Here is a 25,739-nt window from a genome sequence, read left to right on the forward strand (position 1 = left end):
CGTCCCAGCCCACCACAGCCCGTCCCAGCCCACCACAGCCCGTCCCAGCCCACCACAGCCTGTCCGAGCCCGTCCCAGCTCACCACAGCCCGTCCCAGCTTGTCCCAGCCCACCACAGCCCGTCCCAGCTTGTCCCAGCCCACCACAGTGCGTCCAAGTCTGTCCCAGCCCACCAGAGCCCGTCCCAGCCCTCCACAGCCCACCAGGGCCTGTCCCGGCCCACCACGGCCCACCACAGCCCATCCCCGCCCACCACAGCCCGTACCAGCTCGCAACAGCCCACCACAGCCCGTCCCTGACCACCACAGCAGGTCCAAGCCCACCACAGATCGTTCAAGACCACCAGAGCCTGTCCCAGCCCACCAGAGCCTGTCCCAGCCCACCAGAGCCCGGCCCAGCCCATCCCAGCCCGGCCCAGCCCATCCCAGCCCACCACAGCTTGTCCCATCCCACCACAGCCCACCACGGCCCGTCCCAGCCCTTCCCAGCCTGTCCCAGCACGACCCAGCACACCACAGCCCACCACAGCCCATCCCAGCCCGTACCAGACTGTCCCAGCCCACAACAACCCGTCCCAGCCCCCCACAGCCCGTCCCAGCCCCCCACAGCCCCCCACAGCCGGTTCCAGACCACCAGAGCCCGGCCCGGCCCACCACGGCCCGGCCCGGCCCACCACGGCCCATGCCAGTCAACCACAACCCACCGCGGCCGATCTCAGCCTACCACAGCCTGTCCAAGCCCACCACAGACCGTCCCAGCCCAGCACGGCCCGGCCCGGCCCAGCACGGCCCTTCCCGGCCCAGCACGGCCCTTCCCGGCCCAGCACGGCCTGTCCCGGCCCACCACGGTCCGTCCCGGCCCAGCACGGCCTGTCCCGGCCCAGCACGGTCCGTCCTGGCCCACCACGGCTCGTGCCAGTCAACCACAACCCACCGCGGCCGATCTCAGCCTACCACAGACCGTCCAAGCCCCCCACGGCCCGTCCCGGCCCCCCGCGGCCCGTCCCAGTTCATCCTAACCCGTCCCAACCCGCCACGGCCCGTCCCGGCCCGCCACAGCCCACCACGGCCCATACCGGCCCACCACGCCCCATCCCGGCCCGCCACGCCCCGGCCCGGCCCAGCACGGCCCATGCCAGTCAACCACAACCCACCGCGGCCGATCTCAGCCTACCACAGACCGTCCCAGCCCAGCACGGCCCGGCCCCCCACGGCCCGTCCCAGTTCATCCTAACCCGTCCCGCCCCGCCACGCCCCGGCCCGGCCCCCCACGGCCCGGCCCGGCCCCCCACGGCCCGGCCCGGCCCAGCAGAGCCCATCCCAGCCCGTCTCAGCTCACCACAACCCACCACAGCCCATCCAAGCCCACCACAGCCCGTCCCCGACCATTACAGCCCGTCCCAGCCCACCACAGCCCGTCCCACCCTACTACAGTCTGTCCCAGCCCGTCCCATCCCACCACAGTCTGTCCCAGCCCGTCCCCGCCCGCCACAGCCCGTCCCCGCCCCTGCCAGCCCCTGCCAGCCAATACGAGCCCACCGCAGCCCGTCCTGGCCCGTCCCGGCCCACCACTGCGCGTCCCGGCCCGGCCCACCTGTGTTAGGAACAACATCTCACCTTCTTGATTTTGGCACCTCCTTTCCCTACGATGTTCTTGTGGAACTGTTTGCAGATGGGGACAGAAATAGAAAAGCTGTTTTCAACCTAAGGGAGAAAGGAAGGGAGACCTGAAGATTACACTGTCGTGGCAAGGGAGGCCCGACTTCAGGAACTCTGATAAACGAGCTTTTGAAAACAGGCTTAGACCCAAGGAAGTTCTCTATACGAGGGACTTTTGTAAGACTAAACAAAGGCAAGGACGTTCCCCTGTAGCCTTCACATAACAGGTACTACCCCCCTGCCTCCATTCAGCCAAAACAGCGTCGACAGCTCCCTCCTCTTGAGGTGTTTTAGCTCTACCCAAGCCAGTAGAGCTCTGCTTTGCCCCAGGGTTATCCAGGCACGTAGGAGGGAAGAGCAGGCAGAGACCTCCTTACCAGGTCTGCCACCCTCTTTTGCATGTACTCGGTGCACTTCTCCACCTCGTTTTTGGGACCTCGGAGTTGGACGATGTCACTCTTGTGTGCAGGGTCTGGGAAGCTGATGATAACCTGCAGGAGCGGTCATTTATAGTTAGCTCAAGCAAAAGCAAGAACCCTTGTGTCAGACACATGCAAAGGTTGGGGGGATCCTACACATGCCCTTTTCCCATTCAGAAAAGGGGAACCGTGTTAGCGGCCTCTGGCTAAAAGAACTATCTTCTCAGACACTTGCGCTACAGAGCCACTAAAGTTACGACTTCTGTGACGACAGGCCTACTACCCATGTAGGAAATAACCCCTCTGGATTCCTCCTCTCCTACAAAGCCTTACCTCTGGGAATTGCTCCCGGATTTCCCAGACCCGCTCAGCCTTCTGCCCAGTGATGGTCCGGTGGAATTTCTGCTCAACGATTAGGTCCGCAGCGTGTTCATTTTCCTGATGGGAACAGAGGGCACGCTGAGTGTTCAGCCGGAGAGCCATCTACTTTGACTTAGCGGTTTGCTGCCCGACGGTTTACTTGCCAGCACTGTCCCTCTTTTCTCCAGACCAAATTCACTCTGCGTTGACAGAGAAGGGCTACCCGAGGGAACAGAGGAAGACATTTGTGAAGAGGAACTTGCACTTGTCATGAGATCCAAGTGCTCCGTGGGCAAGGGGCACACACTCGCGTCAGAAGGTTACAAGGGAACACGAGAGCCCAAACCCTGCAGTCTCCCAAACATCACGTCCTACCCACTCACCATACGGGAAGCGAGTTCCAGCAGCTCTTTCTTGGCCTGTGGGACCCCCTGTGGGTCTCCTTCCATTCTGATCGGGTTGCTCTTCTCGTTGTCCGGGGGAATGCGCACAGACACCTTGTACAGATCCTTCATCCTGTTCACTTCGAGGCAAGGACTGTGGTGACGCCGTCTGCTAGGCAAAGACCTGGAAGCAAGGCACCTTGATTATCACTGCTCAGAGGCTGTTGAAGAAGGAAAGCCGCCTCTGGGAAGGGCTCAGTGGGGTAGGGTTGAGACAGGGGAAATTGCCTCTTCCCCCTGGAGTTCAGTGAGAGCAGACCTGTGCCACACGAGAGCCTGTCCAAGTAAATATACCATGGCATCTACAGAGCCCATTGTTCCCTTGTCAGAGCGAGGCGTGTTTCTTCCCCAAACAGTATCACATTTAGAGCAGAGGATAATCGTTCCTTTCTACCCCAAACTCTTGGCTGGGGACACGTTGCAGCGCTATCAAACTAGCAGACCGCAACAAGGCTTTAGCGTTGGCCATATTCTACTGCCGGTGCTGTAGCACCTTCCTCCAGAGGCCAGACCACACTGCTCCTCCTCCAGCTGACACCCTCTCCCACAAGCCACAGGGCTATTTAACCCCTTAGCGGGAACCAGCTACACCTGCACGTCGTCCACGTCAATCAACCCACTGCCTCTGAGGCAAGGCCACAGCTGCGTGTTATCAATGCTAATCAACCCACCGCCTTCATTCCTCTACAGGGAGAAGCTCACCAAGCACATTTCCACCACCCACAACTGGCTGCTAAAATGTCATTCGCACAGAGAAGTAATTCCACTACTGTTCAGGCTCCCAAGGTACTTTCACACGTTAAAGCCATCGCAAGGCCTCACGGCCCATTTCTCTCCTTGTACCACCACCACTCCAGGAAAGCAGAGGAAACGTGATGGAGACAGCACACTGGGTGAGCTACAGAGCCCCTGATATGATCTGCTAAACACGAAGAGTGTGAGCATGGGAAGGACTAGAAAGGCACTCCACTTACCGTTTAGCTGCGTTCTTGCCAATGAGGTGTCGGTGGAATTGGTGGTCAGCCTTGATTATTGCGTAATCCATCCCGTGGATCTAAAAAGAATTATATTTTTATATCTATATCTATATATGTATGTATGTCCAATATTATATATTATATTATATAGGGCCAGGTAGGACAGGCCACCGCTTCTGTCTCGTGCCCTAAGTAACTGCCTACTGCCAGTATTGGCACTGACTCACCAGCGGTCAGCTACAAGCACTTCTGCTCTTAAGCAGAGCACAAGCATTCCTCTGCTTTGAGAAGAGAGCACTGTGCTCATGAAACATTGAAAAGACTGACTTCTATGCCTCTCCAGCTATAACCAAGAGAATCCTTCCTTCTCCGCACCAAAAAAATTAATGCTGACTTTTCAAGGATGCTATGGATGAGTTTCATAACCAAGGGGCGTCATCCACCTGCCACACAATTTGTCTCCTGCAAGTTCGATTAAGCATGCCAAGACATCCTATGGATGTGACAAACACCTCATCACCTCTGCTCTGTTGCCCCTTCTTCCCCCAGTTTCTTACTGGAACTAGTAACTGCAGCTCACCAGTTCCTTGAGCATGGCTTCAATCTGTTCCTGAGCCACATGCACATCTTCTGTAGGTCCTTCCAAAGTGATGTTATCCTCTCCTCCAGTGAATTTGATGTGAACCTTGAGGTGAAGGACAATGAATCTCTTCAGAATTTGCCAAGATCCAAGCCAGGCCAATGCTTTTGGTCAGGCCTACACCATCGATCCCTGCCGCTGAGAGATGTGCTCCTTCCCAAAAAGCCCAGACCAAATCCCCACAATTTTACAAGTCAGTAACTTAACAATTTCGGCCATATGGCAGTGCCTAGAGCCCAAGGCTCTGGTGCCGTCCCGGTTTCTGCAAGGGCTTTGGAGAAGTTTACTCATCTAGCCTTTATCTAGATACCGTCTAACTCCCCAGGGAGAAGCCTTGCTGCACTCGCCATTTCCAGGTATCCTACTACATCAGTTCTCAAAACAGCACCACATAAAGCTTCCTTGGAAGGGCTCAACCCATGACAATAACATAGGAGGAGCAGTGTTTGCAGCAGTAAAAGAGAGGGTTCCCTTGAACAGCAAAGATCTGTGTCATTTCCCCCTGGTTTTACCCACGCTAGAATACACCTCTCTCTTTTGTGACGAGTGATCTGGACTAAACCTTTTTCTACGCCGGGGGTGCTAAGCTAACCAACTCATCCATACCTTTGGCATCTGCTGAGTTATTTTGGCCAGGTTCTGTCCTTTCTTTCCAATAATGAAACGATGAAGCCAAGAGGGGGCAGAGACCGAGGAGACGGTAAAACTGTTGGCCTGAGAGACAGAAAAACAGAGAAGCTGTTTGATGGACAAACTGGGAGAGGCCTTCACAACAATTCAGTTCCAATTCCCACACTGCACCTCCGGTATTGACTTCTAAGCTGCACCTCTAATGGCCCAAGAGAGAGCACCCCCGCTACACCTGTCAGTGCTCACAAATGGATCTTCATGGGACCTTCAAAGGAGGCCTAGCCCATCTTGTCAGTACCTTTGCATAGACTTCAGTCAATGCTTGCCCAAGTTTTTCAGAGGCTCGCCTCGCAGTATCACCGTCCCCGAGCTCCTGTCAGTGGCTGGGATCTCGACAGAGACTCCAGTCTTCTCCAAGATCTCCTGCAGGGAATTCCCCTTGGGGCCGATGACATACTTGTGCTGGGACTTCTTCACCTCCACTGCAAGAGTAGTAGTCTTCTTTTTCTGTAGGGGCAGAGACACTGAGGCATCAATCACAAGGGGGCGGGGAAGGACAAGAGCGACAGGAAGAGGCACAAGATGCAGTCAAACTCTGCACCCAGCAAAGAGCAAAGCCAAGCTGAGCACAGTGGCTCGGCAGCACCCTAGCACCCCTTGGACCCCTGCCTACAGAAAGCCTTGTGCTCAAAAATTCACAGGGCAAGTACAAAACTAGCATGCTGTGTCAAGCTCCCTGGGACACGGCATGCAAGAGACCACACACGCACACAGGCATGTCGTTGTCGTCGTCCCCGTCCCCCCGTTGGACAACAGGGTTCAACTCCCAGCCGTCTCCCAGGCAGTGCTGTGATGCAACACTGTGCAGGCTATAAGCCGATTGTTGAAATCCGGACCGGTACAAATACAGACCTAACCACGAGGAGAAACAGCCCAGCAACCCACAACAAGGATATTCACAGCAGCGTTGGCTGTGGGAAATAAACTGGAGTGACATTCACTCTTCAGCAACTTCTACTTAGGTAGCAACTTTGATACTGCCAGCTGGCCACCACTGTAGACTTCACGCTTCTTTCCTTCCTTAGTAGCACCGGTGTGAACAAGAGCTCTTGGTGGCCTGCTAAGTCCCACGATACAGAAAAGCGAGAAATCTGTCACCTCCCGGATAGTATCAGCCCAGCTCCCACTCTGCCGAGTGAGGAAACGGTAGGATTCGGGGTCATGTACTGCAAGGGCTGCTGAGCCAGATGCAACAGAGGGGTGCACAAAAGTAGAACAAGAAGGGAAGAGTGCCTAGGAGCAGGTGCCAGGGGAAGGTGGGAAGCTTTATGGACCATCCGTACCTTCTCCTCATAGATCTTCTTAACTCGAGCCACAGCCTGGGCTAGTTGCTCCTTTTCTCCGCTGAAGACTATCTCGGTCTTGTTGACACTGGGTGGAGGAATGTCGATGTGCGTCCCTGTGTCCTGCATGAGCTCCCTCACCAGCTTGTTGTAAGGGCCAGCAATGAAAGGGTGGTACACTTTCTCCACTTCCAGCCGCTCCACGGCACGCTTATCCTGGAAGAGCCCACAACAGACCTTGGTGGGAACTGCCCTCTGTATTACAGTCTCTGCCAGGCACAGCTAAGCTCCCAGGGGTGTCCTGCCTGACACTCTGGCCCAAGCAACCTTCTCAGTTTGTGGGCTTGTAGATCTCCACCTCTTTCCATCTACAAATATGGTTGCTGCTGCTGCTCCTTGTTTACGATATTCACCCCTGTGATCTCCTGCCTTATCTCAGCTGGCACCTAAGACGCGTCGCTTCAACTATCAAATGCTTGTTTTGGCCTCAGAGATGGACAAAACGCAGCACAAGAAGTTTCAGGACCTGGCAGCGGTGCTCATACAGCCGGCGAGCGGCACAGTATACGTCTCCGTTCAGGCTAACGTTAGCCACTGACTGTAGCCACGGTGGCTGCAAACTCCGACTATACCGTGGGGAAGCACAATGGCTGGCCAGCTAATGCCATGAGAGAGATCATACTGAGGTACCTGCTCAGCGGAGATAAGCAGGATCTCGTGCCGGGCCTTCTCAATCCCTTCTTTAGTGCCGCTGATCTTGATCTGGTTGCTGGGGTCATCTGGGCGGGGGACCTGCATTTTGGTTGCAGTTTTGAGCTTCAGGTCCTGCAGCCTCTCACCCTTCTTTCCAATGACAAAACAGTGGTGCTCCTTGGGGATGGCAACTGTTGCTGAAGCCTGCGGCAGAAGAACCAAGTGTCTGTGAAAAGCCTTGCCTGCACTGGCAGATCCACAGGAACAGAGCCAGGGAAAGCAAGGTAGACGCTGCTCAGCGGTACTGCTCCTCAGAGCAAACACAACGCCTTCCCAGCACATTCTGTCCGAGGGCTGACACTGTACCAGCTGATCTACAGTGCCTCCATGCCAGGAGTATAAACCCCACCTTTCCCTCAAAACCCTTCTGTTTGCACAGGAGCAGTACCCTGAATTAGCAAAGGCCTTCCGACACAGACGAGCAGGTGCCTCTCCTCCACTGTAAGACACCGGACAACAACTGAGATGGCAGCGCACAGCTGGAGTTTATCTGAACTCTGACATCTGCTGCCAAGGCTACAGAGAACAAGACATACAGTATGACTCCTAGGAAAGAGAAATTCAACACCAGAAACCTACTGCAGGAGGCAGGCAGCTAGCACATGCTTACCGCTACTTAAGTGCTAAGGCGTCTTCAAGTGTAGCACATGCTGCTCCTGGGACTGCTTCTAGAAGGCCCCGCATGCAAAAGGGGTCCTTCTCAATCTACCATTAAAGGGCTGCTCTATACAAGGGCTTCCCGACTTCTTCCCTTCTCACTGAGTTTTTGCAGGTCTGGTAGCTGATGACTGCTATCGTGCTCCTGATCCCTCTGATTAGGTAACCACTAACAGCAATCAGACAATGAAAATGCAAGCTATAATGGAAAAATAAAAGGTGAAGAAAAGATCACTCGGTGTGACTTTTCAGCTCTGTGTTCCTGTCCTGAAGCTAGCCAAGCCCAAGAGAAGCTGGAATACAGACACACCTTCCAGACCTGGGGCCAGGGCAGAAGGAGGTATATTTGAGAACAGTGGCTCACGGGTCTGTGGCGGCACGACCTGAACTGTTTTTTCAGATGCACATTGTGGATGTAGGGTTTCGTTCCTTTCTCTTTCCTCTGGCAGGGTATGACACAGGGGCTGAACAGCACTAAGCAGACATGGTATTAACATCGCATTACCTACCTTTGGCATTATACTTTAAAACACACTGCAACACCTGGCTGCGATACATCCTAACAAGAGCTACCACCTTGACTATGAGCTCAAGAACCTTAAGGTAAGAGATCAAAACCTAGAGGACTGAAGCAACCGAAACAACAGGGTTGTGGCTCCTTACCAGCGTGCCTTGAGTTACACAAGGCAGAACCCTGACCCGAAGCTTTTGGCTTTTGGCAGGACTTCCTTTTCTCTACTTTTCTTTCTCCCAGCCTTCCACGTTCTCCTCTGAAGGACTTCAGGAAAAGCACCGTCCCGTTCTCACACACTACTAGCTTTGTGTGTGAGGCTCCTGCACCAGCACCTCAGCACAAAGTCACTGGTTGCAACTCAGATGTTCCAGAGATGGCACACTCCACGCTTCATGCAACACCGCGGCCTGTAATTACCTTGGAACCCTATTTGAAGCCTCATTCCCATTCCAAATTGCCAATTGGGTGCTTTGAAAACGTATGGCGAAGCTGAATTAGTCACGTAACAGCATACCTCTTTGTCTTACAAGCACACGGGCCCAAGGGTCTCAAAGCATTTGCGAGTCTTGGGGAAGAGCAAAGACGAAGGCAGAAACAGTTAGATGCCCTCTCCTAGTCTGCAGTCGAGCGACAATCTGCTTCCGAGCCTTCGTGACTGCTTCCGCCTTGCCAGAGACCACGATCGAAAGGCCCTGGTCCTTTGCGAGAGACAGCTCCAGGTGAGCCCCTGTCTTCTGCATGATGTCAAGGCAGATCTTGGCCTGCTCGCCTTCTCCAAACTGATTCATGTCCTTGTATTTCCTCTCCTCCAGTGGCACATGGAACACCTGCTCAGCCACGGGACAGACAAAAGCAGGGCACAGCAAGGTGCCAGTGTGCTTTTGATTATCAGTGTCTCCCTCTCTTACTGCCATACAGGAGGACTTCACTGGTGTACTAAGTTCCCAGATTTAGGCGACCCATCAGCCTTTCCAGTGGAGACACCAGCTGCAGTACGAGGGCACGGCAGCAGGCAGTGTGTCCCAAACTGAGTGCTCTCCTAAAGAACATGCTGTTGGGGGCGGGGGGGGGGGGGGGGGGGGGTGCGGAGAGGAGGGGGAACACTTCAATGCATTAGCACTCGCTCCTTGAATTCTGCAATCCTCCCTTCAGGCCTGTTCCAGCTATCTGTGGAACAGGGATGCAGAGCTTCTTCTGGGCAGTTTTTCAACACATCCCTCCCCCTCCGGAGCAGTCCTAGCATTCAGCTGCGGTCTCCCTTGTGCCTCAGGGCAAAGTACAGCAAAGAGGCAGTTACTCTGACACACTAAGGGATTTCATACTCCAGGGAAAGCTTCACTTCACCTACTTTTTGGAGGGATGAAAAGGAGGGACATAAGACACCCACTCCCACCAACCTGAGTGATGACAGAAGCCTTTATTGGCTGCACCTGTTCTGATTCTTTGGCCACCCAGAAGTTTACATCTTAATCCTTCCCGGCTTTGGAATCATCTCGCACGTCATAACCTATTACGCAGGCAAAAAAGAACCATTCGGCTACATAGGAATAGTAGGGCTATACTATCGATTGGATTCCTGGGCTTTGTCGTATGAGCCCACCACATATTCACTGTCGGAATAGACGTAGACAGCCGAGCATACTTCATCTCCGCCACTATAATCATCGCCATCCCAACCAGCATTCAGGTATGCAGCTGACTAGCCACACTACACGGAGGCACCATCAAATGAGATCCACCGCTACTGTGAGCCTTGGGCTTCATCTTCCTCTTCACAATTGGAGGACTAACAGGTATCGTACTAGCAAACTCCTCATTAGACATTGCCTTACACGACACATACTATGTAGTCGCCCACTTTCATTACGTCCTCTCAAGAGGAGCTGTATTTGCCATCCTCGCTGGATTTACCCACCGATTCCCACTATTTACTGGATACACCCTCCACCCCACATGATCTAAAACCCACTTCGGAATTATATTCACGGGCGTAAACCTAACATTCTTCCCCCAACACTTCCTAGGTCTAGCCGGCATACCACGACGTTACTCAGACTACCCCGACGCCTACACCCTATGAAACACCCTATCCTCTATTGGCTCCCTAATTTCAATAACAGCCGTAATCTTACTAATATTCATCATCTGAGAGGCATTTGCAGCAAAACGAAAAGTCCTCCAAACGGAATTAACCGCTACCAACATCGAGTGAATCTACGGCTGCCCACCCCCCCTATCACACCTTTGAAGAACCAACCTTCGTGCAGACCCAAGAAAGGAAGGAATCGAACCCTCACACGCTGGTTTCAAGCCAACTGCCTCAAACCACTCATGCTTCTTTCTTATGGAGTGTTAGTAAACCCATTACACAGCTTTGTCAAAGCTAAATGTACACCCCTACCATGGCCAAGCAATCCCAAGTCGGATTCCAAGACGCCTCCTCACCCATCATAGAACTCGTAGAATTCCACGCCCACGCCCTAATAGTCGCACTCGCAATCTGCAGCCTAGTTCTCTGTTTGCTGACACTTACACTAGCAGAAAAACTATCCTCCAACACCGTAGATGCACAAGTAGAACTCATCTGAACAATCCTACCCGCCACCGTCCTCATCCTACTCGCCCTACCTACCGACGGCGACAACGACACGGACGACGACACAGACGACGACGACACGGACGACGACGACAACACGGACGACGACGACGACGACACGGACAACGACGACGACACGGACGACGACAGACACAACGACGTCGACGACACAGACGACGACGACACAGACAACGACGACCACGACACAGACGACGACGACGACGACGACATGGACGACAACGACACGGACGATGACGACGACACAGAGGACGACACAGACGACGACGACGACGACACAGACGACCACGACGACGACACAGACGACCACGACGACGACACAGCCGCCGTCGGTAGAATCTTTCCCGCGCGGAGGACACGCGTTCGAGCCCCGTGCTCTGGTACCAATTTTTGGTCGCCAGGTGGCAGCAGCGCTCCACCAACTGGGCGGCTGCAGTACCCAGCGTTTTGTCGCTAGATGGCAGCAGCGCCCCACCAGCCCTGTGCTGAGCACCGGCCGGCGAGCACCGGCCGGGTCTCGGCCCAGTTTACGCCACCGGGCCCCGGGAGCGCTCGCTGCGGCGGCGGGGTGCCCTGCGCTCTGCCCTCTGCCCGCTCGCAGCCCGGCATTCATGCTTATTGCCTCCGGACGCAAAAGCACCCACGGGGCTCAAGCTCTTAAATCCTCTCCGTACGAAGCGTTCCGTTTTGCTGTGGGAAATAGGGGTGCGTTTGCTCTGTTTGCCTTTGGAAGCACCTTAGTAACAGCGATTTTAAACGTGTATTTTTTTAAATAGAAGAGATCTTGCAGGGCTGCCCTTTCCGAGTAGGAAAAAGCGAACGGTGTGAGTGCGCGGCTCAGGAAAAGCTCACGCAAGCTTCCCCCTGCGCAGGTAAGCCGTGAGCAGCTGCCGCACGGTTTAACCTCTCGGGCCCACAGCCGTTCCCTGCGAGGGGAAAGTGAGGTGTCACCGCGGTGAAGGGGGGCGGAGGACGCGGCAGGGCTGGAAGGTGGGACAAGGGAGCGGGGTCTTCCCTCCGCCCCCTCCCCCTCTGCACCCTAACCCTCTGGGACTGGGGGTCTCAGGATCCCACCCGTACTGGGGGAGGTGCTGAGGGTCCCACTGAGACTGGAGGGGGCTGAGGGTCCCACCAGTAAGGGGAGGGGGGGGCGGTTAAGGTCTGTCTGGGACCGGGGTGCTGAGTGTCGCGCTGGGGCTGGGGGAGGGGTGTCTCGGGGTCCCACCAGTATGAGGGGTCTTTAGGGTCCCCCGGTAGTGGGGGGGTGTGGAGTCCTTCTGGGACTGGGGGGGGGGCTCAGGGGCCCTCTGGGACTGGAGTGCTGAGGGTCCCACCGGGACCGAGTCCCACAGGTGGGCTCGAGGGGCGTGGCCTGCAGCTAGGGGCGTGGCCGTTGCGCTGCCGCGCGGGCCCCAGGAACGGGGCCCAGGCTACGGCGTGGGGCGGGGCCGGTTGCTAAGCGACGACGGCGGTTGTGACGCGGCGGCGGTTTGACCCGGAAGCGCTGCCGGCGGCGGGCGGCTGACCCGGAAGTGCTGCGTGGGGCGGGGCTGCGGCGGATGATGGCGGCGGAGGAGCCTCAGCAGAAGCCGGAGCCGCTCGGCGGCGACGCGGACGGTACCGACGGGCCCCGGCCGAGCACCCCCCGGGGCCTTCCCCCGCGGCCTCCCCCCCGCGTCCCGGCTTCCCTTGGGGACCCCCCCATCGGGACCCCCCGGCGCCCCGCGGGGGCCGCGCTGGGGCCCGGTGCCCCCACAGCCCCCGCCCGGCGTCCCCGAGACCCCCAGAGCCCCGCCGTAGCACCCCCAGGGTCTCCCCCGTAGCACCCCGGGACCCTCCCCCGACGCCCCGCGTAGCCCCCCCGCAGCACCCAGTGAAGTGGCCACGGGGGGCCCCTACAAAATCGGGGACACTTCTCCTGAACCCAAATATCCCCCCCCCCCCCCCCCCCAAAGGCGTGAACTGCCTGGCCTACGATGAGGCCATCATGGCACAGCAGGACCGGATCCAGCAAGAGGTGAGACCCCCCCCCCGCCAGCCCCCTCGACGCTCTCGTGGGCGTCTCCACATCGCTCCCCTCCCCCTGACGGTGACCCCCCGCCACGCTGACCCCCCTTCCCCATGGGGTGCAGATCGCGGTGCAGAACCCGCTGGTGTCCGAGCGGCTGGAGCTGGCTGTGCTGTACAAGGAGTACGCCGAGGATGACCACATCTACCAGCAGAAGATCAAGGTGGGCACCAGTGAGGGACTGGGAGCGCCTCTGGCAAAACCAGTACAGGACTGGGAGTTGTAAAGGGCCTCGTGGCACCCGGGTTGCACCCCCCGACCCCCAACACCTGACTGTGTGCTGTGCCGCCCTCCCCAGGACCTGCTCCAGAAGTATTCATATATCCGGAAGACGCGGCCAGACGGGAACTGCTTCTACCGAGCCTTTGGCTTCGCCCACCTGGAGGCTCTGCTGGAGGATGGCCAGGAGCTGCAGCGGTGCGAAGCCCCCAGGGACCCCCTCTGGGTGTCCCCTGTACACTGACGTGTCCCCCACCCAAGTCCCAAGGGTTCCTCCTTGCCCTGCCCCACCCCCCCCGCCTCAGATCACGCCTCTCCCCCACCAGATGTCTGGGTGCCCCCTGGGTCCCCCTTCCCTCCCCCAGGCATCCCTTGCTGATGCCCGGGTCCCCATCCAGGTTCAAGGAGGTCTCAGCCCGCAGCAAGGAGGAGCTGGTGGCACAGGGGTTCACTGAATTCACCATTGAGGACTTCCACAACACGGTGGGAACATGGCAGGGAACACAGAGGGGGGCATGGTCCTTGTGGCCACGTGTGTGACCCCATGAGGGCCCTTGTGACGGCACGTGTGCCCCTGTGGCCGTGCACGTCACGCCACCCGTGCCCCCCCTGATACGTGCGTTCCTGGCAGTTCATGGAGCTGATCGAGCGGGTGGAGCGCCGCGTGCCACTGCCGGAGCTGCTGGCGGCCTTCAATGAGCCCAGCACCTCCGACTACCTGGTGGTCTACCTGCGCCTGCTGACCTCTGGCTGCCTCCAGCGCCACCGCCGCTTCTTCGAGCAGTTCCTGGAGGGCGGCCGCAGCATCAAGGAATTCTGCCAGCAGGTCAGGGCCTCGCACAGGCCTCGCGCTGCCCCAGCATGGGCCATGTGCCACCTTGCAGCACCCTCACGTGGCTTCATGTAGGGCAGGGGTCCTCAAACTGCGGCCCCGCATGCTGGATACGGCCCCCCAGGGTCCTCAGTCCGGCCCCTGGTATTTACAGAACCCCCCCGCCCCCCGCCGGGGGGTGGGGGGGTAAACCAAGCAGCCACAGATGACTCCCTGCCACCTCATCCGCGCGCTGGCCCCCTGTTTGAAAAGTTTGAGGACCCCTGATGTAGGGTATCACATGGGCTCGCGTGGGTCCCACGCAGCTTCACAGGGTCTCCTGCGACTTTTGCGTGGTGTCTTGCGGCCTTGTGCAAACTACAACCGTCTCAAACTGCTCTTGCACAAGTCTTGCATGGGTCTTGCGTCGCATCCCAGGGCCCCCGTATGGCTTTGTGCAGCCTTGCACAGCCCCGTGCTGCCTCCCAGCGCGCTCACTCAGCTTTGCGTGGTCCTTATACGGTCTCTCACGTGGCGTTGTGCAGCTTTGCACACTCCTGCATGATCTCACCCTGCCCTTGCATGGCTTCTGACGGCCTTTGCACAGCTTCACGCAGTCCCTGGTGGCCACTGCGCAGCCCCCCGGCAGGTTTGCACAGCCTCGCATGGCCCTTGTATGGCTTTGCACAACCTCCAGCCCCTCCGCAGCTTTGCACAGCGTTGCATGGCCTCCCAGGCGTCCGGGTGCACCCCCAAGCTCCCCGGCACAGTCCCCTGATGTCCCTTTTCCCCTCACAGGAGGTGGAACCCATGTGCAAGGAGAGTGACCACATCCACATCATTGCCCTCGCACGAGCCTTGCACGTCTCTATCCTGGTGGAATACATGGACCGGGGGGAGGGCGGCGCCACCAACCCCCACGTCTTCCCCGAGGGCTCCCAGCCCCGCGTCTGCCTGCTCTACCGCCCCGGCCACTACGACATCCTCTACAAGTGAGCTCCCGCCTCGCACAAGGCCTCACGTGAGGCTGGCGGTGCCTCGCCTGGGCCGAGTGCAGCTCCCCGCAGGTGCACGGGGGCTTTGCGCAGGGCCCGCCAGCGCCTCACGTGACCTTGCGGGGCCTCATGCGTCCCTCGCACAGGCCCTGTGGGCCCTCGTGCAACCCTGGCACGAGTCCCTCATGCGGCTTCGCACGTGCCCCCCTCCCTCCGCCCCCCCTAATAAAGACGCGGCCCCACTCGCTGTGGTTGTTTATTGGGGGAGGGGGGCGTCACGCAGGGGGACTCGGGGGCGAGGGGGGGGGGCTGGGGGGCACTTGGGGAGCCCCATGGGTGCAGTTGGGGGTCAAGAGGGGTGGTGAGAGGGTTGAGGGAGGACGCTGGGTGGGGGGGAGCACTGAGACCCCTTGTGGGGCACTTGAAGGCCTGGGGGGTCACTTGGGACCCTCTTGGGGGCAGTTCAGGGGTAATTGGGGGGGGGGGAGCAGGGGGTTCCGCTTAGAGGACAAACTGCGGGGCTGGGGGGGGTCCCAGGGGGGGTCACCCAGACGGTGGCGGGGTACCCTGGGGCGAGCTGGGTGATGGAGGTGCCTCATCCTGTGCTGCACAACCTGCCCTTCACGCCATGCACGTGTGCAACATGCCCGGGGACCCCCCCCAACTGCCCCCCCCCCAACCCAAACTACCCCTGGGAACCCCAAGAGCCACGCAAGGGTCCCCAGATTTCCCCTTCCCACCCCCCCAAAGCCCCCCTTGTCCCACCTGCCGAGGGCACTTGTGGGGATCTGCAGGAGGGTGGCGTGAGCCCCCTCGCACGGCAGGGTCCCCGTGCAAGGGGGTCCTAGTGTGCAGCTCCTCTGGGGGCACGTGTGGCACCGGGGTGGGGCATAGGACCCCCCCCCCTTCCCCGCTGGCGGTGGAGCCCCCCTGCGTGCACCCCAACAGCGTCTGGCGTGAGCCTCGCGCCAGCTCTTGTGCAAGCCCCGTGCCTGGACGTGCCGCACGTCTGGGGCGGGGGGTGGTTGCGGGATGTGAGGAGGGGGTTTTGGTCCCCCCGCTCAGCTGCATCCGCCCCCGCGCCCCCCCCCCGGGTTCCCGCGCACCGGGAGGCGGCGCTCCCCCCCCCCCCCCCCCCCCCCCGCCTCCCCTTCCCCCCCCTCCACCGCCTTCCCACGCCCGCAGCCGCCGCCGCCAGCACCGGGCCCGACCGCGCCGGCCGGTACCCACCCCGGTAAGGGCCCCCCGCTCCCCTGCCCCACCCTCCCCCCTCCCGGGACCCCCCGAAACCTCCCCCTGCGCTCCGCATCCCCATCCCCATCCCCGCATGGTACCCAGTGATGCTCCAGCCCGGGGGAGGGACCCAGGCGGTCGGGAGCTGGGCCCATCCCCCAACGGGTACCACAGGAGCGAACCCCCCCCCCCCCCGACATTAAGACCCCCCCAAATCCTCCTGACGTCTCCCGCCCCCCAACCCCCCCAGCCATCCGAAATCGACTCGCCCCTCCCCCGCCCGGTACCCAGCGATGCTCCAGCCGGGGGGAGGGGCCCAGGCGTCCGCGAGGGGGGAGGGAAGGCACTCGGGCGTCCAGGGTCCTGACCCCCCCGCCGAGAGACACCCCCCCCCCCCTTACGGCACCAAATCCCCCCCTCCCCTCCCCCAAGCCCCCCCCCCCCCGGGTAGCCAGGGATGCTCCAGCCGAGGGGAGGGACCCTGGCATCCTGGGAGGGGGGGAAGGGACCCAGGCGTCTGGAAGTCTGACACCCCCCCACGAGACACCCCCCCCTGCCACGAGACCCCCCCCCGACTCCCCCACCTGCCCCCAGCCCTCAAATACCCTCTGACCCTCCCCCCACCAACACCACCCCCCACACCCAGGTACCCAGGGATGCTCCATCCGGGGGGAGGGGCTCAGAGGGCTGAGGGGGGCTCAGGCTCCCTGGAAAGTGACACCCCCCCATGAGACCCCTTCCCAGACCCCCAAAACCTCCCTGGCCCCCCAGCCCTTTCCCCAGTCCCCAGTGGTTTCCAGCCAGGGGGACTCAGGCATGGGGGGGTGATGGGGGTGGGGGGGAGATGGGGGGGGTGTCACCCACACATCTGGGTCCCCTCCTGGGGACGAGGTCACACGACCCCTCGTGCAAAGCCCTCATGCGAGGCCGGGGCTGACGCAAGGGCGACCCTGGGGCATGAGAGTCCCGGGGGAAGGGGGCCCTAACGAGCTGCTGCTAATTAGGAGCGGTTCAGGAGTGGCGCTGGTAATTAGCACCCAGAGGAGGGGAGAGCAGAGGCTCGGACGCTGGGGGCCTGGCAGGTGTCGCACGAGGGCCTTTCACAAGGGCGGGTGTCACACGAGGGCCCCGCTGCTCACCACCCCTCTCTCCCCACAGCGGCCCCCCCAGCGGGGGGGGGCCATGGAGCACCGGCGCTGTTAGCAGCGGGCTCGCACGAGGACCCACCGTGGCACGAGCACCCGTTGCACAAGGCCCCGTCGCACGAGGACCGCGGACCACGGGCAGAGGACCCAGGTAGAGCCCCACTCCACGGCGGTCCCCTATGGGGGGGTCCCTATGGGGGGGGGGGGCTGCTATGGGGAGGTTCCCTATGGGGGGGTCCCTACCCTATAGATCACTGGGGGGGGGTTATGGTGCTGTGGTCCCCTGTATCTGGGGGGGGAGGGGCACTGGGGGGGCGCTGACCTGTATCTGGGGTCAGTGCTGGGGGGGGCCGCAGCACCCAGACACCTGGGTCCCCGGCCCCCCTCCGCCCTTACCCGCGGTCCCCCCCCTCCAGGACCCCCCCCTCCCCTCATGGCCCCCCCTCCCCTGCACCTCCTCCTCCTCCTCCTCCTCCCCCTTCCTCCCCCCACCCTGGCTGCCCCGCGGGGGGGGGGGGGGGGCTCCTTTCCCCTCTCCCCTCCTGTGCATTGTCACCGCCGTCGCTGCGCTCGCCATCACCGCTGCCGCCTGTCCCACCGTGTGCCGCTGTGCTGGCGGCCGCGTCTACTGCAACGACCGCGGCCTGACAGCCGTGCCCGAGGGTCTCCCTGCTGGAGCCACCACCCTCTTCCTCCAAAACAACCGGATCGGTGACGCTGGCATCCCGGCTCGCCTGGGGCGCCTGCCGGCGCTGAAGGTACTATACCTGTATGCCAACGCGCTGGAGCAGCTGCCGGCACACCTGCCACCGGCGCTGCGTGAGCTGCACCTGCAGGAAAACAACGTGCGCGGGCTGTGCCGGCGGGCGCTGGCGCGGGCACCGCTGCTGGAGCGCCTGCACCTGGATGACAACTCGGTGTCGGCCGCTGGCATCGAGGAGGACGCCTTTGCCGAGAACCGCCGCCTGCGCCTGCTGTTCCTGTCGCGCAACCACCTCAGCAGCGTGCCGCCGGGGCTGCCACCGGCGCTGGAGGAGCTGCGGCTGGACGACAACCGCATCCACACCATCCCGCTGCGCGCCTTTGAGGGGCTGCCAGCGCTGCGGCGCCTGGTGCTGGACGGGAACCTGCTGGCCAACCAGCGCATGGCGGACGACACCTTCAGCCGCCTGGGCAACCTGAGTGAGCTGTCGCTGGGCCGCAACGCGCTGGCGGCACCGCCGGCCAACCTGCCCCGCGCCCGCCTGCGCCGCCTCTCGCTGGCCGCCAATGCCATCAGCCACGTGCCCGCCGGTGCGCTGGCGCGGATGCGCTCGCTGGAGCGCCTGGACCTCTCGGACAACAACCTGACCACACTGCCGCGGGGGCTCTTCGACGACCTGGGCAGCCTGAGCCACCTGGGGCTGCGCAACAACCCCTGGTTCTGCGGCTGCAACCTGGCCTGGCTGCGGGACTGGCTGCGACGGCGCGCGCCGCGGGGGCTGGAGGTCAAGGGGCTGCTGTGCCAGGCGCCGGCGCGGCTGCGGGGGCTGCCGGTGGGGGAGCTGGGGGGGGAGATGGACGCCTGTGAGCCCCCTGCCGCTGCTGCCGCGGCAGGCACGGGGGCAGCCTCACCGGGTGCTGCGGCAGCGGCGTCGCCCGGTGTCATGGCAGCGTCACCGAGCACAGCGGCATCGCCGGGGGTCCCAGCGTCGACGGGTGGGCTGTGGGTGCAGGCGGCGCCTGGGGGGTCTCTGAGGGTGCGGTGGCCCCCGGCCCCCCCCGGCATGTCACTGCGGTTGAGCTGGCTGCGCCCGGGGGCAGGGGCGGTGACGGAAACCCTGGTGCGGGGGGAGCGGGGGGAGTACGTGGTGACGGCGCTGCAGCCACGGGCAACCTACCGCGTGTGCTTGTCTGCACTCGACGCCCCCAGCGCCGCCAGCCCCCCACTCTGCACCCAGGCTCGTGCCGGTGGTGAGGCCCCCCCCGTATCACCAGGCCCCCCCCCCCCAAGGGACGCCCCCCTAGCGCTGCCCCCCGGCCGCAGCGGTGGGGGGGGCGGCGGCAGCAGCAGCCGGGGTGGTCCTGGGGGTCCTGGCGGGGTGGTGGAGGCGGCGGAGGAGGGGCGGGGAAGGGGGGGTTCCCCCCCCCCCCAAGATCGGGGGGGGGCGGCTGGCCCTGAGACCCCTGCGACCCCCCGAGGAGGGGGGCATCCGCACCATCTTCCCCCCACCTCCCCCCCCCCCACCCCCTCCCCCCCCGCTGCCCCCCCCTGGCGTTCGGGGGTACCGGGGGGGGCGGGTGCCCCACGGCGGTGTCAGCGAGGGGCTGGGGTCCTGATGAGGGTAAGAGTCCCCTCTTTCTGGGACACCCCCCCATGCTGGGGGGACACCCTCTGGGGATACGGTGGGGGAGGCGCCCCCCTGCTCCAAGGACATTTGGGGGGGATCCCCCCGGGGGTTTTGGGGGGAAGGGGTCCCCCTGCCCCTCCCCCACCTCCCTTTAAGGGGCATTTTGACTTTTTTTAAGGTGTTTTTTCGGCACCGCTGCTTTTTTGGGGGAAGAAAAGGTGGGTTTGGGGCAGGAAGGGGTTTGGGGGGGCGGACCTAGGTGTCTGGGACCCCCAAAATCCCCATGACCTCCAGGAGGACCCCAGCATCAGAACCTGCACAAGAGACCATTGGAGGGGGTGCAGGGGGGATCCAGGCATCCCCCCCCCCCCCCCCCCCGCCCCCCCAGCTTCAGGGCACGTTTGTGTGTGACAAAGTGCCCCCTCCCCCACGAGGTGCCTTCACCCCTCCCCTTGCCCCCAGCCGTTGGAATTTTGAGGGAAAAGGACCAAAATCAGGCAAAATCAACCCAAAAGGGCTGAGGGGCGCCACCTTCCCCCCCCCCCAATAAACCCAGCGGCTCCTTTTCCCGCCGGCGCCTCTTTCCCGGACGCCTGGGACTCCCCCGCAACAAGGGGGGAGGGTACGCACGTGCGGGGGCGGGGGGCACATGCGTGTGCGAGGGGCTTGTCACACTAGGCCCCAACCCCAGGGGATGGGGGGGGCGGGGAGAGGGGTGTGGGGAAGGGGGGGGGTCTGGGGGGGAGGGAGGTTCACGGCAGAGGGGGGCACGAGGGCTCATGTGTGGGGGGGAGGTCACATGGGGGTCATGAGAAGGTTCCAGGGGGGTCACACCAGGGTCACATCAGTCCCAGGTGTGTTGTGCCCCTCCCACCAGGAGGCCCAGGCGTGCGGCCTCTCCCCAGCACGCCAGGGCGGGGGGCTACTCCCTGCCCCTCCCGCCATGACACGCCCCCCCCTTCGGCCCCCAACCCGTTCGGCAGCGGCTTCGGGGGTCTCCCCGTGCAAGCCGCGCCGCCTCTCCCGCGGGACGCACGAGTGGTAGCGAGGCCTCCGCGCCGCCGGGAGGCGCACTCCCTCCCCAGTCGTGTCCCAGCCCCTTCGTGATTGGCACCGCGCACACCCAATGGGAGAGGTGGAAAATTCCAGAAGAGCGAGGAGGCTCCCGCCAATGGTCGGCCAGCGTCGGCCGTGGCGGCCAATCGGCGTGCGGAGGCTGGCCTTTGTGCCGGCTTCCGGCGGGAAGGCGGGGCTTGAGAGAGGCGGGCACCTCTTTCCCTCTCGGCCAATGGCAAGGCGGGACTGCAGCTATCTACCAATGGGCATTCGCGCGGGGGCGGGCGGGCGGAGCCGCCGGCCAATGGGGGGCAAGTGGGCGGGGCGCGAGGCTTCTAGCAGCTTCCAGAAGGCGGCGCGTTCGCGGCGGGAGCGGAGCGGAGCCGGCCGGGCCGCCATGGAGGAGGTGGGCGGGGGCCGGGAGGGGCCCCGGGGGGCTCCGGGGGGGTTTGTGGCTCCCCGGGCAGGGGGGGTCTGGGCTCCTCGCAGCGGAGCTGGCGGGGCCCTGAGGGGGGCCAGAGGGCTCTGAGGGGATCGGGGGGAGGGGTGTCCGGGGGGCCCTGGGAGGCTGGAGGGGCGGGGGTCCTGGAGAAAGGCGGAGGGGGGATCTGGGTGCGCCCGAGGGAGGTGGGGAGGAGGTCGGGGGGTGCCTTGAGAGGCTGGGAGTGCTGGAACGTGGTGGGGAGGTGGTCGGGGGGACCCTGAGGGGAGCCAGGGGGTTGCAGTGGGCTGTGGGGGGGCCTTGATTGGGGTTGGGGGTCACGGGGACCCCATTCATGTTCCTCTTCTTTTTTTCTGCCCGCCCCTTTCCTGCGGCCTTTTCTTGTCTCCCTTCATGCCCCCTGCCTTCCTTTTCCTTGTGTCTTCGTGTCTCATGCTCCTTGCCTTTCTCCTCCTCGTGCTTTCTGTCCTTGTGCCCCTTGCCTTTCCCGCGCCCCTTGTCTTCCTCTCGCCCTCCAACGCTCGTACCCCTCCTGCTCCTGGCCCCCAACTTTCTTCATTGTGCTCCTCTCAACTCGCACTTTTCTCGTTCTCCTTCGCATTTTCCACACGTCCGGCCTCTTCCTCGCATCTTCTCCTTGGGCCCCCCCTGTCCTCCCGGCACGCTCTTCGTCGGGCCTTCGTCCTCCTTGTGGGCTTTCATCGTTCTCCGCTCCCTCTTGCACACACGCCCCGTTCTCCATGCACTTTCTGCTGTGCTCCTTACTCGTGCTTTTTATTTCTCGCACCTTCTTCCTTGGCACTGTTCTCTTCCTGATGCCTTCTTCCACCTGGCGTTCCTTCATCTTCCTCACACTTTCCCTCTTCTCGTGCCCCTCCTGTTCTTCACACCTTCCTGCTCCTCATGGGTTGTTGTCCTCCTTCTGCTTTCCTTCCTCTCGTGCTCCGTTGCCTTTCTCACACCTTGTTTATTGTCGTGCCCCTCCTCTTTTTCACGCCTTCCTCCTCTTTGTGGGCCTTCGTCCCTCTCCCACATTTTTTTCTCCCCTCCTCTTCCTCCCTGTGGCAGGCGCAGGAGCTGAAGGGAGCGGGGCAACCGGGCGCTGGCGGCAGGGGACGTGGGGGGGGCTGTGCGCCATTACACAGCAGCCATCGCCCTGGACAGCCGCAACCATGTCCTCTTCAGCAACCGCTCAGCTGCCTACGCCCGTCAGGGCGACTACGCCCGAGCCCTGGCTGACGCCTGCCGCACCCTTGAGCTGCGCCCTGACTGGGCCAAGGTGGGTGGGGGGAGCACCTGTGGGTGCCCCCATCTGCGTCGGCCCCCAGGGGTGCTCACCATGTCTTGTGTGTGTGTGTGTGTGTGTCCCCCGCCACAAATCCAGGGGGTACTCACGCAAGGCAGCGGCGCTGGAGTTCCTGCATCGCTTCGAGGAGGCCAAGGCAGCTTATGAAGAGGGGGCTGAAGCATGAGCCGGGCAACGCGCAGCTCAAGGAGGGGCTGCGGGGGGGTGGAGGCACGGCTGGCAGGGTAGGGAGGGGTTAGGGGGGTGAGGAGGGGGTGCTGGGGATATTGGACATGGGGGATGGGGCGGGTTGGGCCTGGGAGTTGGTGGGCTTTGAGAGGTGGAGGCATGGCTGGTAGGGCTTCTTGGGGATCACAGAGGGGTCGGGGGGGTGGCCTGAGATGTTTTGGGGTCCCAGAATCAGTCCAGGGGGTCCCCTGGGAGGTTTGAGGGGGCTCTGAGGGCATTTGAGGTTCCTGGGTGGGGATGTGGAAATGTTTTAGAGCCCTAGAATGGGTCTGGGGGCACTCTGAGAAGGGGGTCTGGGGTACCTGGAGCGTCGGGAGGCCTGACACCCGCTTTGTGCCCCTTCCTGCAGAGCGGAAGCTGCTGAACCCCTTCAGTGTGCCAGACCTTTATGGGCGGCTGGAGGGGGACCCCCGAACCCGGGCGCTGCTGGGGGACCCCGAGTACCGGCGGCTGCTGGAGCAGCTGCGCAGCCACCCAGCCCAGCTGGGCACGTCAGTGAGGGGGGAAGGGAGGGACTTGGGGGGCGGGGGGGGGGGCACTGGGGCAGATTTTGCAGCACTGTGACGCATTGAGACGGGGGGGTGGTGTTTTAGGGCTGATTTTGGGGGGGATTTAGGGGCAAGTTTGGGGGGGCCGGAAGGGCTGCAGGGCAGGTTTGGGAGTTATTTGGTGGTTCAAAGCAGGGTTTTTTTTTGGGGGGGGGGGGTGTGTCACACATGTCAGGACAGTTTTTGTGGTGCTGGGGAGGGATCTGGGTGCCTTCACCCCAGCTCTGTGTGCCCCAGGGTGGCTTATGGCTATTTTTGGGGTGCTGGGGTATGTTGGGGCAAATCTGTGGGCACCATATCCCCCCCAAAGGGGAGTGTGGTACAGATTTTGGGGTGCCGCTCCCCCCCCCCAGACCCTTTTCTCCCCCCACCCCCAGAAAGCTGCAAGACCCCCGGGTGATGACGACTCTGAGTGTGCTGCTGGGGGTGGACCTGAGTGGGGCTGAGGAAGAAGAGGAAGCCCCTTCCCACCACCGCCCCCCCCTCCCCAGCCCCCCACCCAGCCCCCCCCACCCCAGGAGCTCCCTGAAAACAAGAAGGAGGTGAGGGGGTGTGTGTGGGTGTCCCTGAAAATCCGGGGGGCAATTGGGAGCTGGGGGCCGATTCGGGAGTGGCCCTGTCCTTCCCGAACCTCTGGTGCACGTGGGCAGGAGCTGAGCAACGCTGCCTGCAAAGGGAGGGCATTACGGGGGGGATGCAGGGCAGGGTTTGGGGGGGAGGGGGGAGTTGGGGGATTTTGGGGTTGACCCGGCCCCTGCAACCCACCACCCAGGCACAGCAGGAAAAGGAGCTGGGCAATGCTGCCTACAAGCGGAAGGAATTCCCCACTGCCTTGGCCCACTACACCCGCGCCGAGGAGCTGGACCCCACCAACATGACCTACGTCACCAACCAAGCAGGTGAGTGACCCCCTGCGCCCCCCCCCAATATCCTCCGAGCACTCCAAATCCCTGAACCCCAGGGTTTTCCTTCCTTCTCTCTCTACAGCCGTCTACTTTGAGACAGGCGACTATAACCGCTGCCGAGAACTGTGCGAAAAAGCCATTGAGGTGGGACGGGAGAACCGGGAGGACTACAGGCAGATCGCAAAAGTGATTACAGTGGGATTTGGGGGGCGGGGGGGGGGGGTTAAAAAAGGGGAGACACCTCCAAACCTGTCCCCTGAATGCCAAAAATCCCCCCCACAGGGCGTATGCTCGCATCGGGAACTCGTATCTGCGGGAGGAGCGGTACAAAGAGGCTGTAAACTTCTACAATAAGTCGTTAGCCGAGCATCGTACACCCTGACGTGCTCAAGAAGTGTCAGCAGGTGACTTGCGGGGTCCAAAAAAGGAGGTGCAGCACCCCCAGACACCCATCCAACCCCCAAATTCGCCACTACAGGCAGAGAAAATCTTAAAGGAGCAGGAGCGGTTGGCGTACATTGACCCTGACCTGGCACTGGAGGAGAAGAATAAAGGCAACGAGTGTTTTCAGAGAGGTAACGGGGGGTCTTGGGGGACGTAGAGTGGGCTCCCCCAGATCTTGGGTGACCCCCCCACGCTGTCGTGGGCCCTCCCCAGGGGATTACCCCCAGGCCATGAAGCACTACAGCGAAGCCATTCGGCGCAACCCCCACGAGGCTCGGCTCTACAGCAACCGCGCCGCCTGCTACACCAAACTGCTCGAGTTCCCTCTGGCCCTCAAGGTTTGGGGGGGCCCAGGGGGCTGCTCTGGGGCTGTGCAGGGCTCGGGGGCAGTGCAGGGGGCTGGGCTGGGGGCCGCAAGGGCTCAGTGGGGGGCTGTAGGGGGCTGGTTTGGGGGCGCAGGGCTCAGTGGGGGGCTGTAGGGGGCTGGTTTGGGGGCGCAGGGCTCAGTGGGGGGCTGTAGGGGGCTGGTTTGAGGGTGCAGGCCTAATTGGGGATGCTGGGGGCTGGTTTGGGGGCGCAGGGCTCAGTGGGGGGCTGTAGGGGGCTGGTTTGGGGGCGCAGGGCTCAGTGGGGGGCTGTAGGGGGTGGTTTGGGGGCACAGGGCTCTGTAGGGGGCTGGTTGGGGGCGCTAGGGCTCAGTGGGGGTGCTGCTCTGGGGGTCTTTGGGTGCCTCTAACCTCCCCCTTTCCCCCCCCCCAGGACTGTGAGGAGTGCATCCGCCTGGAGCCCTCCTTCAGTGAGTGCTGGGGGGGGCTGCCGGGGGGGGGCTGGTTTTGGGGTGTGCCCCTCATCCCCTGCGTGCTGCCATGCCTGTGTCCCCCCCCGCAGTCAAGGGCTACACGCGCAAGGCGGCGGCGCTGGAGGCCATGAAGGATTACAGCAAAGCCATGGATGTCTACCAGCGCGCCCTTGACCTCGACCCCAGCTGTAAGGTGAGGGGG

General features: G+C 62.1%; 3 protein-coding genes across 3 annotated transcripts; 2 read left to right on the forward strand and 1 right to left on the reverse strand.

Annotated features, from left to right (window-relative positions):
* Positions 1–1,598: 1,598 nt before the first annotated feature.
* Positions 1,599–11,221, reverse strand: LOC129782995 (vigilin-like). Its single transcript, XM_055792584.1, is given in 15 exon segments — positions 1,599–1,703; positions 2,036–2,149; positions 2,411–2,515; positions 2,821–2,974; positions 3,855–3,934; positions 4,438–4,542; positions 5,104–5,211; positions 5,426–5,464; positions 5,467–5,634; positions 6,471–6,686; positions 7,161–7,367; positions 8,991–9,221; positions 9,792–9,829; positions 10,140–10,221; positions 11,027–11,221. Coding segments are annotated over 15 exon segments (1,947 nt in total).
* A 1,157-nt stretch (positions 11,222–12,378) lies between these two features.
* Positions 12,379–15,343, forward strand: OTUB1 (OTU deubiquitinase, ubiquitin aldehyde binding 1). The gene is made up of 7 exons (XM_055792579.1): positions 12,379–12,625; positions 12,964–13,025; positions 13,141–13,239; positions 13,375–13,493; positions 13,694–13,778; positions 13,927–14,121; positions 14,905–15,343. The coding sequence occupies exons 1-7, from the start codon at positions 12,568–12,570 to the stop codon at positions 15,100–15,102; spliced, it is 816 nt and encodes a 271-aa protein (XP_055648554.1). The 5' UTR covers positions 12,379–12,567; the 3' UTR covers positions 15,103–15,343.
* A 2,348-nt stretch (positions 15,344–17,691) lies between these two features.
* Positions 17,692–25,733, forward strand: STIP1 (stress induced phosphoprotein 1; the record flags this gene model as incomplete). The annotated part of the gene is given in 13 exon segments (XM_055792585.1): positions 17,692–19,981; positions 22,453–22,586; positions 23,193–23,332; positions 23,767–23,852; positions 23,855–23,931; positions 24,162–24,288; positions 24,377–24,479; positions 24,577–24,670; positions 24,672–24,698; positions 24,773–24,869; positions 24,952–25,076; positions 25,498–25,534; positions 25,627–25,733. Coding segments are annotated over 13 exon segments (3,444 nt in total), but the record flags the coding sequence as incomplete, so codon positions are not given.
* Between the last annotated feature and the right edge of the window lie 6 nt (positions 25,734–25,739).

The sequence above is a fragment of the Falco peregrinus genome, chromosome 21, assembly GCF_023634155.1.
Source record: "Falco peregrinus isolate bFalPer1 chromosome 21, bFalPer1.pri, whole genome shotgun sequence".
NCBI classification, from domain to species: domain Eukaryota; kingdom Metazoa; phylum Chordata; class Aves; order Falconiformes; family Falconidae; genus Falco; species Falco peregrinus.